At 42.2% G+C, this 13948-nt stretch overlaps 1 protein-coding gene across 1 annotated transcript; it reads left to right on the forward strand.

Annotated features, from left to right (window-relative positions):
- The first annotated feature begins 8488 nt into the window (after nt 1-8488).
- LOC130053835 (death-associated inhibitor of apoptosis 1-like) lies at nt 8489-9695 on the forward strand. Its single transcript, XM_056161439.1, has 3 exons — nt 8489-8767; nt 9090-9309; nt 9565-9695. The coding sequence occupies exons 1-3, from the start codon at nt 8489-8491 to the stop codon at nt 9693-9695; spliced, it is 630 nt and encodes a 209-aa protein (XP_056017414.1).
- The last annotated feature ends 4253 nt before the right edge of the window (nt 9696-13948 follow it).

The raw sequence follows: 13948 nt of genomic DNA on the forward strand, positions 1-13948 counted from the left end.
CCATGAAGAAAATTATTGAATGAAAAAACAAAACAACCACAATAGATTGGTGAAATTATGTAATCATTGAAAGAGATAGATATGATTTTGTTTATTATCCTAAAACCGTAGAATTCAAGATTTCAACAACCCAGGTTGAAAATAGTAACAAATATTTTTTTTAGTATTAAAATGACTCGGGTACTTAAGATATAAGGTTCTTAAAATTTCCCTCAACTCTTATTAGGGATGAATCTCTAACCCCCCCCCCCCCCCCCCTCGTTCTCTCTCCCTCTCTCTCTCTATATATATCTATATATCATCTTTATTAGACGTGTTGAGATGTAATATTTGCAGTATAATAAACATTCTTTTAACACACAGATAAGCGGGTGTCGCGACTCTTGTTTTTTGTGTCTAAATCAGCTTACCAAGCAGTATCTATGAACATAATTTTGTCTTTAATCTTTAATTCATTCTTAAAGTAACTGTCTTTAAAACACAAACAATATCAGTGTATCTCTAATGACAAAATGTTGTTGTATTTTTAAATTAATTGTAGTGTGACACAATAACTTCATATACAAACAAGAGGTACTGTGAGCAATGCTCACTAAGAATACCCCCCGCTTACCCCAATCTCCCAAAGGGCGTTGGTAATAGGTATAAACTACCTCTTTTCTGAGTGTAAAAAACAAAAGGCATGACAAACCGAACCATATTGCTACTTCGATGTCCAGTGCGCGTGACCTTTGACCTTTTGACCCCCAAATCGATAGGGAACATCTTCATCCCATGGGTAGTCCATATGTATGATATGGTGACTGTAGGTGGAAAGGATAACGCTTTAGAGCCCGGAAACCATATTGCTATTTCGATGTCCAGTGCGCTTGAACTTTGACCTTTTGACCCCAAAATCGATAGGGAACATCTTCATCCCATGGGTAGTCCATATGTATGATATGGTGACTGTAGGTGGAAAGGATAACGCTTTAGAGCCCGGAAACCATATTGCTACTTCGATGTCCAGTGCGCTTGACCTTTGGACCCCAAAATCGATAGGGAACATCTTCATCCCATGGGTAGTCCATATCTATGATATGGTGACGGTAGGTGGAAAGGATGATGCTTTAGAGCCCGGAAACCATTGCGTCTACAGACGGACGGACAGACAGACGGACAACCCGATTCCAGTATAACCCCCCCCCCCCCACAACTTGATGCGGGGGGTATAATTACAATATAATTGTCCCGTGGGGATCAGGGTTAGAATATGTCCTCAGTACCCCCTTGCTTGTCGTAAGAGGCGACTAATAGGGGTGGTCCTTCGGATGAGACCGCAAAAACCGAGGTCCCGTGTTACACCAGGTGTGGCACGATAAAGATACCTCCCTGCTCAAAGGCCATTAGCGCCGTGGATAGGCCTAAATTTTGCAGCCCTTCACCGGCAGTGGTGACGTCTCCATATGAGTGAAATATTCTCGAGAGGGACGTTAAACAATATTCAATCAATCAATCAAAACCAGACTTCCTAGATCCGCGCATTATACGCTGCTTAAGAGTATATGGTGCGGATCTAATACGCCTGATGTCAATTAGGTTGATACAAATTAGATCCATATTAATTCATATATGTAAAGAATCATATTTCGTCGATGTAAGGAATCATTTGAATTTATCCATGTAAGGAATTATACGTATCAATTCATCCATGTAAACTAGAACTGTCCTAATGGGACTAATACCCCCCGCGGGGCATATAAGATGATGGGAAATATTTAATGCAAGCACATTGGATATTTTCACATTATCTACAGGGCAATCAATGTGAATGCAGAAGTGTATATTCTACAGTACAGCAGTACATGAAATATTAAAAATATGCTTAATATAAACAATGAATACTATTTGGCACATTTTAGGCTGTATGATTGCAAATCCCTGGTCAACTCTTCTAGTCTTTAGTTTAAATTCACTTTGTTAAAGATCATTATGTTATGCCAACTTTACTTTGTCTTTGATTTTGTCAGTAAATAAATGACATTAGTATATATAGAAGATGTGCATAAAGTTTGAATGAAATATGTCCAGCAGTATTAGAAATAAACTTCGGACAAATTGCGTCTACGGACAGACGGACGGATGAGAAGAAATGTAGTTGAACTTCATTGTTGAACTTCTTTCCACTTCTTCAATTCCTGATTGACTTATGAGTGTAAAACGGTATTAGAAATAAACTCTGGACAAATTGTGTCTATTACTACAAGTACAACCAAACCAGAAAATGTCCGTAACTTCCATAACTGTTAAAATATTTCAATGAAAATAGAAGATGCACACCTACATTATATATATAAGATGAGAATAAAGTTTGAATCAAATATGTTCAACGGTATTAGAATTAAACTCTGGACAAAGTGCGCAACCCCCAAAATGAAAAGAAAATGTGCGTAACTTCTATAACTGTTAAAATATTTCAATGAAAATAGGAGATGCACAACTACATAATATATAGAAGATGTGCATAAAGTTTGAATGAAATATGTCCAGCGGTATTAGAAATAAACTTCGGGCAAATTGCGTCTACGGACAAACGGACGGACGGACAGAGTGATTCCAGTATACCCCCCCCCCCAAAAAAAAACTTCGTTTGCGGGGGGTATAAAAATACATAAAATCGATGTTGGGAGTTATGATAAATCAATAGTAGTTGATCAATGTAAGAGTTATTGTTCTTATGAGAGGGACATAGTACCTTAATTTTGATGACAAAAGTAATTTACTCCACATCTTGTTGACTGATAAATGGGGTTTTTTCCTTCGTCATTTCATTCTGTGATTTTTCAGGCTGGCTTGTTGAGCTGGTTGAGATACTACATTGTCGTAAAATTTTTGAGAGCAATTCCATTCATGCATTTGTTCGATTTTTAAAATACTTTTTCATCGTGTTCTAAATGTAAATCCTAACATCATCTGTGGATCATCATCTCATTGTTACTTCTTACATATATCCGAGAATGAAGTTATCAGTATGCAGCATTGCGGAAAAAAATGGAAAACAAGGACAAGTCGTAGCATAAAACATTCTTAACACATTCTGATCACGAATTCTTTGGTATATAAAAGTAAATCAAGAATACCCGCTGAACATGTTGAATTGTACAGAGGAAATGTTTTGGCATTTAGTCGTTTGTTTGTATAGGTGGTGTTTGGTTCTGCATGCCAAATCTAAACTCTTTTCTCTTTCTTTTTAAACAAACACGTTTCATAAAAGAGGGCGAAGGTGAACATTACTTAATGCAAAAGAAAGTTAAAACAATATACCTACTTCAAGAATAAGATTCTTAACGTGCGTGTTATTTATATATGCTCCAAATTCAATTTAAATATTTGAATTAGCCGAAACACAGAAACAAGTATATTTTATATTGAAATTGATCTTCAACTCCCGATAAACTCCCTCGATATCACCTACTGTAATAAATCGTGTTAAACGCAACGTAGTTTTTAAAATAAAGTTATACTGGGTATAGAAGACAGATTTGCAGGTTTTAAGATTCACAAGAAAAATGATGGACCATGATAGCATAGATATATCTTCGAATGCTAAACAATGAGTACTGACTCCCTCGATAATTATTTTACTTTTGAAGATACAAATGACTATCTGAATCTTGTACTTCACAGTAATGAAAGATTTTTCGCTCTCTCTTTAAAAAAAAAAAGAAAGATCAATTACGGTTGATGTAGGGTTCTTTCAAATGGTCGATAGTTTCACCACAAAATACTTTCCTTCTCATTATCTGCCAACGTTCTAACGATCGTAAAATCAGATTATCATGCAGAACTTCTAGAAATAGTAGACAATCGTAATTGAATATTGTCTTTTATCGAACATGTCCAGATCTTTAAAGGATCTATACCGCCATCAATTTCCATGAATTCTCACAGATTCATATCGATTCCATCTTTCATATTTTTTTCCACTCATGAAGTTAAAAAAATATACAAAATTGTAGTCTACCACCACCACGAAATATATTGCTTCGACTACAAGGTTGCATATGGCAGTAGTATAAGGCGTCCCGATAGGGGGTTCAACTGAGTGCACTTTTTATGCAAATGAGGTCAAGTAAGGGGGTTTTTGATTGGTCAAGCGGTGTCGGGGTCAACGGAGTGCACTAGGACGGGGTCAACCCCAGCAGGGGTTGTAGAGCGGGTGAATAGACTGGCCTATGGCCGCTGGTCTATGATGCGGTACTTTCGCTTTGAGTTCCTGGAATGAGTTCCTGCTATTTTTCTGAAAATCCAGTGAAATCCTGTGTATTAAATCTAAAAGAATAACAGTGTATTAAATCTAAAAGAATAACACAAGGTTTTAAGTTGACATGTTTATTAAAGAACAATGGTACAATCCCCAGAGCTGGCACGGTCCCTAGTTTTACCCAGCGCTGTCTACAGGTAATATATATAAAGCGGCGCGCGGTGCATTGGGTGTCACTTTTGACATCATGTCAGACAAGTTACCTACTGGACTTCCACGGAGTTATATTGAACAGCGATTGAGATTTTTGAATGATCAGCTGAACAGACAACGGCAGCGTGAATTACAACTCCGCAGAGAGAATCAACGACGACTACAGTATTTACAGCGGGGAGGGGGGAAAAAGAAACTCATTTCGGATTATTACAAAATTCAACTGGAACGAGGACGTCAATCACGGAAATTTAAAGTCAAGGAAAATGTCTACAATGTTGCTTTCAAACCTATTCCAGAGAAAGAAAATACAGCCTTCATTCGTCGGCTCTTCCGGGATATGTTAAAAAATGTGAAACAGGAAATGCAGTGCAATCCCAATGATTATCTACGTTTAAATATTCGGCACCCGTCTCTGGATTCAGCTATTTGGTACGAATTTACGCAGTCCAATCAGCTCAACGAGGACAAAATTCTGAACAAAATAGAATCCGTCCAGCAATCTAAAAAGGAATTCCTAATCACCGACGGGGCAGTGCAGATGGATTTTTTCCATGTCAAATATCCACAAGGCAGCGGGTGCACTAAGAAAAAACATCTACACGTGGATAAGGAAAAATTCAAAACCTCCAAGAGAGCGATCGTTCGCATTCAAAATCCTGAGGATTCTCTCTGCTTGTCCCGGGCTATTGTGGTAGCACGTCTACACAGCCAGAAATCAAACGACCCGGTATGGGAAACGAAATGGTTACGCATGAGAAAAGGGGATAAAGATTCTCTCGATCAGAAACGAGAAGCGATAGCCTTGATGGAACAAGCTGGGTGTGTTATGAACCAGCCGTGTGGGCCACGTGAATGGGAGCAATTACAGCACGCGCTCGCCCCACAGTATCGATTGAAAATATTTCAATTCAAAACGAATACAACTCGTTTACGACTGGAACCTATTTACAAAGGACCGGAGTACGGGACTTGTTTGAATATCCTGCTGGATAACGAGCATTACGATGCCATTGTGTCTATGCCTGGAGTGACGGAAAACGGATACTATTGCGATTATTGCGATGTTGGTTACAGTCACATTGAAGATCATCGGACCGTCTGTCCTCATCGATGCTCATTTTGTTTAGCCGATACCCCCTGTACCCCGGACGGGACTCAGACGAATTGCCCTCATTGTAAGGGATTTTTCAGAAATGCAGCTTGTTACCAGAACCATTTAAAACCCTACAGCAGTAATACAACGACCACGGTCTGCAGTTTAATGGGGCGTTGTAACCAGTGTCAGAAATGGATGTCCAAGAAATTATTAAAACGCCACGCGTGTGGGGGTCAAACCGAATGCCGCATCTGTCACAAAGTCGTCACCATGCCTCATCACTGCTTTGTACAGACGAAACCCAAACCTAAGAAAGAAAAAGAAGAAGAAGAGGAGTTGAAAATATACATTTATTACGATTTCGAATGCAGTCAGGAAAACGGTATTCACATTCCCAATTTATGCGTGGCAGAACGTGTGTGTCAACATTGCGACAGTGTGGATATCGACAAGCCCTGTTCTCATTGTGAAGGATTCGGATCACAACGCCGCTTCCTATTTCAAGGACCCGACACGTTAAAACAGTTTATGGAATGGCTCTTACAGAGCGAGACCGATGAGCAAGGCCATGTGGAACTCAAACACGATGAAGCCACCATCATTGCCCACAATTTCAAAGGATACGATGGGCAGTTTATTTTGAATTACCTGGTTCACACGGCGTGTATCAAACCCACCGTCATCCTGAACGGCAGTAAAATCTTATCCATGCAAGTCTTGGGGTTGAGATTCATCGATTCTTACAACTTTCTACCCTTTGCTCTTGCCAAGATGCCCTCTGCTTTCGGATTAACGGAATTGAAAAAAGGATATTTCCCGCACTTTTTCAACACGACAGAGAACCAGCAGTATGTGGGTCCTTACCCGGCCGCTCATTTCTACAATCCTGACGATATGTCCACCGCCAATCGTGAAGCCTTCTATACTTGGTACCATCAACAAGAGGGCAAAGTCTTTGATTTCCAGAAAGAATTCTTAGCTTACTGCATCTCGGATGTGGATATTTTACGCCGGTGTTGTGCCCATTTCAAGTCCACCCTGTTTGATCTGGTGGAAGTAGACCCCTTTCAAGAATCCATCACGTTTGCCAGCACGGCTAATTTAGCCTACCGAAGAGGATTCATGGTTGAAAATACCATCGCCATCATTCCCAATATGGGCTACCGGCCAGCACGACGATATTCAGCTAAAGCTTGTCGATGGTTCGCCTGGCTAGAACATCAACATCACTGCATACGACATGCTAGAAATGGGGGCGAAGTCACGCTTGGACCCTATACAGTAGATGGGTATGATGAGGAATCTCGTATCGTGTACGAATTCTATGGCTGTTACTGGCACGGCTGTCCCACCTGTTTCCCGAATCTGTTGACTGACATGCATCCTCATCGTGTTCAGCATACGTATCAAGACCTCTACCTGGACACCTTAAAACGAGCCAGTGCTTTAGAAGACCAAGGCTATACAGTCGTGAGCATATGGGAACACGAGTTTGATCGTCAGACCCAGACCAATCCCGACTTACAGGAATTTTTACAAGGAGTCGATATACAAGATCCTTTGAATCCCCGTGACGCTTTGTACGGAGGCCGGACCAATGCTACACGACTGTATTGTGAGGAGGGTGACATGCGATACGTGGATGTCTGTTCCCTGTACCCGTACGTGTTGAAATACAAGCCATTTCCCGTCCAACATCCCCAAGTCATCACCAGCCATTTCACCGATGTCAGAGACTATTTCGGGCTCATTCGTTGTCGTGTCCTCCCACCCCGAGAGCTGTATCACCCCGTATTACCTTACAAGACCGGGGGTAAATTACTCTTTCCCTTATGCCGCACCTGTGCGGAACAGCGCAACTTAGGACCCGACGAGCGGTGCCAGCACACCGATTCTGAACGCAGTCTCACGGGCACCTGGGTGACCACCGAACTTCACAAAGCATTAGATCTAGGCTATCGTCTCGACCGCATTTACGAAGTTTGGCATTTTGAGAAAACCAGTGACCACTTATTTCGAGCGTATATCAACACCTTTTTGAAAATTAAACAAGAAGCTTCCGGATTCCCCGAGGATTGTCAAACAGCCCAACAGCAGCAACATTACATTGAGGAAATTCAGCAACGAGAAGGCATTGCCATGAATCCGGCAGACATCCAGAAAAATCCGGTCCGAAGAACCATTGCCAAACTCTTTTTAAATTGTTTGTGGGGAAAATTTGCTCAACGATTACAATTACCCAAATCCCTGTATCTCACGGAAGAAGAAGAATTACAACAGAAATTACAAGATGCCACTTTAGAAGTCAAAGGCATCGAACTCTTAGAAAATCGTGAACGCCCCGAATGTGATATGATGCTGATCAATTATCAGGAGAAAGAAGAATTTTTAGAAGACTGTCCCTTTGGAAACGTGGTGCTGGCGTGTTTTACAACAGCTCATGCTCGTTTACATTTGTACAAGACGTTACAGCCGTTGGGAGAGCGTGTCTTATACTTTGACACGGATAGTATCATCTATCAGCACGACGAGACCCAGTTCAATCCGACCATTATCAACAGTTTAGGCGGCTGGACCGATGAATTGGGTGGAGATCGTATCATCAAGTACATGTCGGGCGGGCCCAAAAATTATGCATACGAGACCCAGAATGGAAAATCTGTCTGCAAAGTCAAAGGATTGACACTCAATTATCGTGCCTCTAGAGTCGTGTCTCTCGATACGTTGGAAAAAATGTTAAAAGGAGAAGAAGAAGAAGTCCATGTCAGCTATCCACACTTTATTCAACGAACCCGCCAACATGATGTGCGAACCATTCCTCTGGTGAAGAAATACCGCATGGTGTATGATAAACGTCAACGTATTCATAACTATGACACGCTGCCTTACGGGTATTAAAAAGGACATGCTAGAGAAAACCATCAGTCGGCAAAATGACGGACTACGAATCACTACATAACCCGGGTACACCACGTTATGCTCTACTGTCAGATCGAGTAACGTCGTTTGAAAATGCTCCCGAACACTTGCAGAACCTATTACCTACCATTGCAGAAGCGGGATACTTTTACAAAGGGTACGGGGATAACACGTGCTGTTTTTATTGCAACTTTGGACTTCACCATTGGGGAGCTGTCGACAATCCTTGGATACAACATGCTTATTGGTATCCTCACTGTCCTTACCTGAAGTGTAATAAGGGTAAACAATGGGTACGACAAGCCTTCAATGCCTATGCCCGCGCTAAAGACAGTGGTTGCGATTGGGAAGGCTTACCCTTAGACGCGGCAGGGAATCCAATGTGTACCCAGAAATGTCACATTTGTTTAGAACGAGACTTGAGAATTGCTTTTTTACCTTGTGGTCATTTATGTACTTGTGCTATATGTGCTACGGGACTGAAACAATGTCCTATTTGTAGACATGGTGTTGAGCAAGCTGTACGTATTTTTATTTGTTAATAAATATGTATGATCCCATGAACTTGTGTCATTTATCAAGATGTATACCTACGAGACACTTGAACCTTTTCAGTTGAAACATGAATTTACCATGGTGGTGGCTGGACCCTCTAAATCGGGTAAAACGGAATTTGTCAAGCAACTGGTGCAAAATACACAGTGGATTGCACCGCCTCCCGAAAAGATAGTATGGTGTTATCGAGAATGGCAGTCCGCGTACGAATCCTTACAGGACAAGGTCACTTTTATCCGCAATATACCTCAAGACGATGAGCAGATAGTGGCGGATCTCAGTACGCGTCATCTACTCATTTTTGATGATATGATGGGAGGTAAAGCCATCGAATCGATTGTCGACTGGTTTACGCGCAAAGCGCATCATCGCAATACCAGTGTCATTTATATCACACAAAATCTGTTTGATCGAGCAGTACAACATCGTACCATCAGTCTGAATGCTCACTATCTTGTGCTGTTTAAAAATCCTCGAGATAAATCTCAGATTGGGGTGTTAAGTCGGCAATTACAAATGCCGCATTTACTTCCAGCCTATGAGGACGCCACCCGTGTACCTCACGGGTATTTACTAGTGGACTTGAGTCCTCAGACGTCGGACGATTTAAGATTAAGAAGTCAACTCTTTACCAACTTGGCTGTGCACATGCCCCCGAGAGTATAAATAATGTCACATCATGGGCAGGTGTATCATTCGAAAGACAGTCTTCATCATGGGTAGACCTTCCGCGAAGAGTAAATTAGTCAAAACGTTACGCCGTTTACAACGGGAACGGGATCCCGTTCAACGGAGCCATCTCATTGAATTAGGACGTAGAGCCTTACTCAACTGGTTTGCGATGGGCGCTCGAAATTTATTGCGAGGCGTCTTACCAGGCAATAAAATCACTCAGCGGTTCATTCAATCCCATCGCCAAGACTTGAGTGTCATTGCCGATAAGAAGTCCAATGAAGAAGAGCGTAAAAAAGCCATTTTGAAACGAGGAGGCGCCGGATTCTTAGGAGGGACCATTATCCGTCATTTATTCAAATGGGAAACAGGCCGTAAGCCCCGTGGGGGACAACCCAAGAAAACCAAGAAACCACGGGCTAAGAAAGCTAAAAAATCACCTCAGAGAATTCCTAAACTCATTATTCGCTTACCTAAGAAGACACCTAAGAAGTCCCCTAAGAAATCCCCTAAGAAGACACCTCTCAGGATGAAGAATCCGTTTCCCAATTGGGCTCCAAAGAAAACCCCTCTCATTGTGAAGATGCCGTTTCCCAAGGCCACTCCCCCCAAGGCCACTAAAACGTTAGCCAATCTGAAAGCCGGATTAGCTCAAAAGAAAATGGAACGACCCATGCATGGGCCTATAGGAAGTTCCAGAACCAGTGATACTGCTCTACCGAGTTTTGCTCATACCTTTGGAAGCATGAAATTTCAACCCTTAACCACCTCAACACCGGTTCAGGTGCAAAAGAAATATAAATGTAAATTTTGCCCTCTGGTCTTCAATGCGAGAGAGAACCGCAATCGTCACGAAGAGACCGTCCATCACAAGCGTTTTGATCCTAAACATCCGAGTGCCGTTGTCCTGGACTAGGTATAAAAAGGAGGGGTAAGGTGCCCCACCCTTCATTACCATGGCTCATACGAAGAAGTGTGAATGTCGATTACGACCTCATTTACCGCTCTTGCAGACGTTAGCGGCTCCTCACTATTCCAGCAAATTAAAGACAGAGGTGTTGAAACATTGTTCCAATGACTGCATTTTAAAGATTTGTGAGATTGTGTACAATCTATTAAAAGGGGTGATTCCTCTCAATCCTACTCAGAAGCGACAACTGGGTCGAAAGAAACACATCTTAAGACGCTTAGTCCGGACTCAACCCGTGAAAAAACGACGAGGTATACTCATCCACCAAAAAGGATTGGGTTCGTTTGTGTGTGGCAAGATTTGTAAGAAATCATGAGTCGAAAAATGGTGTTGGTACCGGAAGCGATGCTCAACGAATTAAAAGGCAAATTACCTAAACCTCCCGAATTTACCTCGACTATTGGTTTACGCAGTGATTTGGACGAGATTGAACATCGAGATGATTTAACCGAGAAAGAAAAAGTGGGGTTGTACGGGCATCAACTTCATCGCTATCGTCAATATTTACAACAAGCTCGACATCCCACCCCAGCCACTCGGCCCTCCCCAACCAGTGCAGCCAGTGCCGCCTCACCACCCTCAGCTGCCGCAGCACCCGATGACTTGGAGGAACAGATTATCAAAAGCGTCAATAAACCGGGTCAAAAGAAAGCAGGTTTATTACTCGATCATCTCAAGAAATCCAAAGTGGTGAGTTGGAATAAAGAAGGAGAAATCAGCTATAGAGGACGCAGGGTTCCCGATTCCAATATTGTGGATTTAATGACCGAAGCCCAGCGACAAAGACCCTTAAGACATCGTGATCCCCCCGCGGGATTAGAGGAATTTGCTCAAGCGTTAAAAGAGACTCATGCTCCCAAAGGATATGTGACCAATCGGGATGTTATAAAAGCCATGGACAAGCCCGGAAAAATCAGTACGCCTAAACCTATAGAAGAAGAAGATGAGAGCGGATTTCAAGAAATCTCGGGTTTTGACCAATCTTTCTATGAAACTCCCAGACGAATGATGACCCCTAAAAATATCAGGGAGGCTGGTAAAAAGACATCACGTGAAATTGGAAAATGGTTAAATCTACCATGAAAGCAGAACAGATCTTACAGCGACTGTATTACGATCCCAAGACAGGGTATGGGGGAGTCCAGGCGTTGTATCGTCAAGTGCGTCAATTAGGACACAAGATTACCCTGTCTCAAATTCGAGAATGGGTGAAAGCTCAAGATACCTATACCTTGCATAAACCGATACGGAGGAAATTCAAGCGACGACAAACACGAGTGACGGGTATGGATGAACAATGGCAATTAGATTTAGCCGATGTCTCCAGCTTGAAACAAGACAATAATGGGTATACGTTTTTATTATGTGCCATTGACGTGCTGTCTAAATATTCCTGGGTCGTGCCTTTAAAACAGAAAACGGGGAAAGAAATGATACGAGGCTTACGACGGATTTTTCGAGAGGGACGTTGCCCCGTGCGCATTCAGTCCGATCAAGGAAAAGAATTTACCAATAAGGAATTTCGTCAAACCTTCAAATCCATTCATTTCTTTACGACCCGTAATGCCGAAACCAAAGCCAGTATTGTGGAACGTTTTCAACGCACGCTGAAAGCACGCATGTGGCGGTATTTTACACGTCATAAAACACGACGGTATGTCGATGTCTTGGGGGATCTGGTGTATGGTTACAATCATAACTATCATCGCAGTATCCGGCGAGCTCCTGCTCAAGTCAATGCCAAGAATGTCTTGACCGTATGGAAAACCTTGTATGGAAAACAGAGTGCCGATACCACGAGTCGCTTGCAAGTGGGGGATCGTGTACGCATTAGTAAAGCCAAACGTACGTTTGAAAAAGGATATTTACCGAATTGGACCAAAGAACTGTTTACCATCTCTAGAAAAGTGCCAGGACGAAACGTCTATCGTATTCAAGATGATCACGGGGAAGAATTAGAAGGAACGTTTTACGAGAAGGAATTACAACAAGTGATTAAAGACGATGATGTCTATGAAGTGGAAGAAATCTTAGGGTATAAAAAGCGGCGTGTGGGAAAAAAAGTCATTTCAGAAGTCAAAGTGCGTTGGAAAGGATATCCTCCCAGTTTTGATTCATGGATTCCGCAAGCGGATCTCATTCGGCCATGACCAACCAGTGGACTTTCTTGGGTGAAAAAGTCCCTCGAGCAGAAATTGTGTATTTTGCACAATTATTCCTGTGTTTAACCATCATTATCACTTCGGTCGTCATGTTAGCCTTAGGCGATCCCAATCGCGATTTTTGGATGGTGACCTTAAGTTCTTTGGTGGGCTACGTCATGCCTAGTCCACAAATGACGTTAGCGAGCCCGAGTATAAAACAGGAACGATCTTCTTCAGATTCATCAGTTCACCATGGCTAACACACAGTACGCCTGGAAACAAGAGGGAAAGAAAACGGCATGGTTTGCGGATAAGCAGATGTGTTTGATGCATTGTAAACAACACAAAACCTCCACGCATCCTGTGTACTTGTACAAACGTATACTGATACCTCACGGATGGTCAGCCTTTATCATGAAGACCAAGTATCAAGAGTTTCGCTGGAAAGTCAAAGCCTTCTGGGGATTGATGGGACGACAAGACGAATCCGATTGGACCTTAAATGAGAGTCCTTGGTTTGACCATTCCGAGGACTGTCTCCGACATTTCAAAGACATGATCAATGAAGGTTATGATGTAGCCGATTGCTGGGGAACCCGACACTATCTGGTGATGCGACGACGCTTAGTCCCGAGACGAACACTAGAGTTGGAAGACTCGGATGCGTTGATGTGGGGTGGTGGTGGCCGCGATCAAGAAGAATGACATGTAAAATTGTGTATTAACATTATGTTGTATGTTGTTTCAAATAAAAAATTGTGAAAAAACAAAACGGTGTTGTGTATAAATAGAGAAGGAAACAGAGACAGGGGCTCATTTAAGACATCATGGCTGGAGGAGAAGGGTTTTACATGACTCTGTTGAGTGATGGTTCGATGGAATCGTTTCCGACGAATACGACTGCTCAATTTAAAACGTTATTGCCACACACCATGGACTTAACGGATGGAGCATGGGAAGTCGGATTGACCGAAATGATGTACTCGGCCAACTTACAAAACGTATCGGATAGCGAGGCTTATGTGGACGTTCTCATTCCAGATCCGTATACGAAACATGTCCAAGATCCCAACACTTATAAATGGGAAAGATTTAAGACAGAGAATATGGGTAAAGTCACGATGGCCAGGTGT

The sequence above is a fragment of the Ostrea edulis genome, chromosome 4, assembly GCF_947568905.1.
Source record: "Ostrea edulis chromosome 4, xbOstEdul1.1, whole genome shotgun sequence".
NCBI lineage: Eukaryota > Metazoa > Mollusca > Bivalvia > Ostreida > Ostreidae > Ostrea > Ostrea edulis.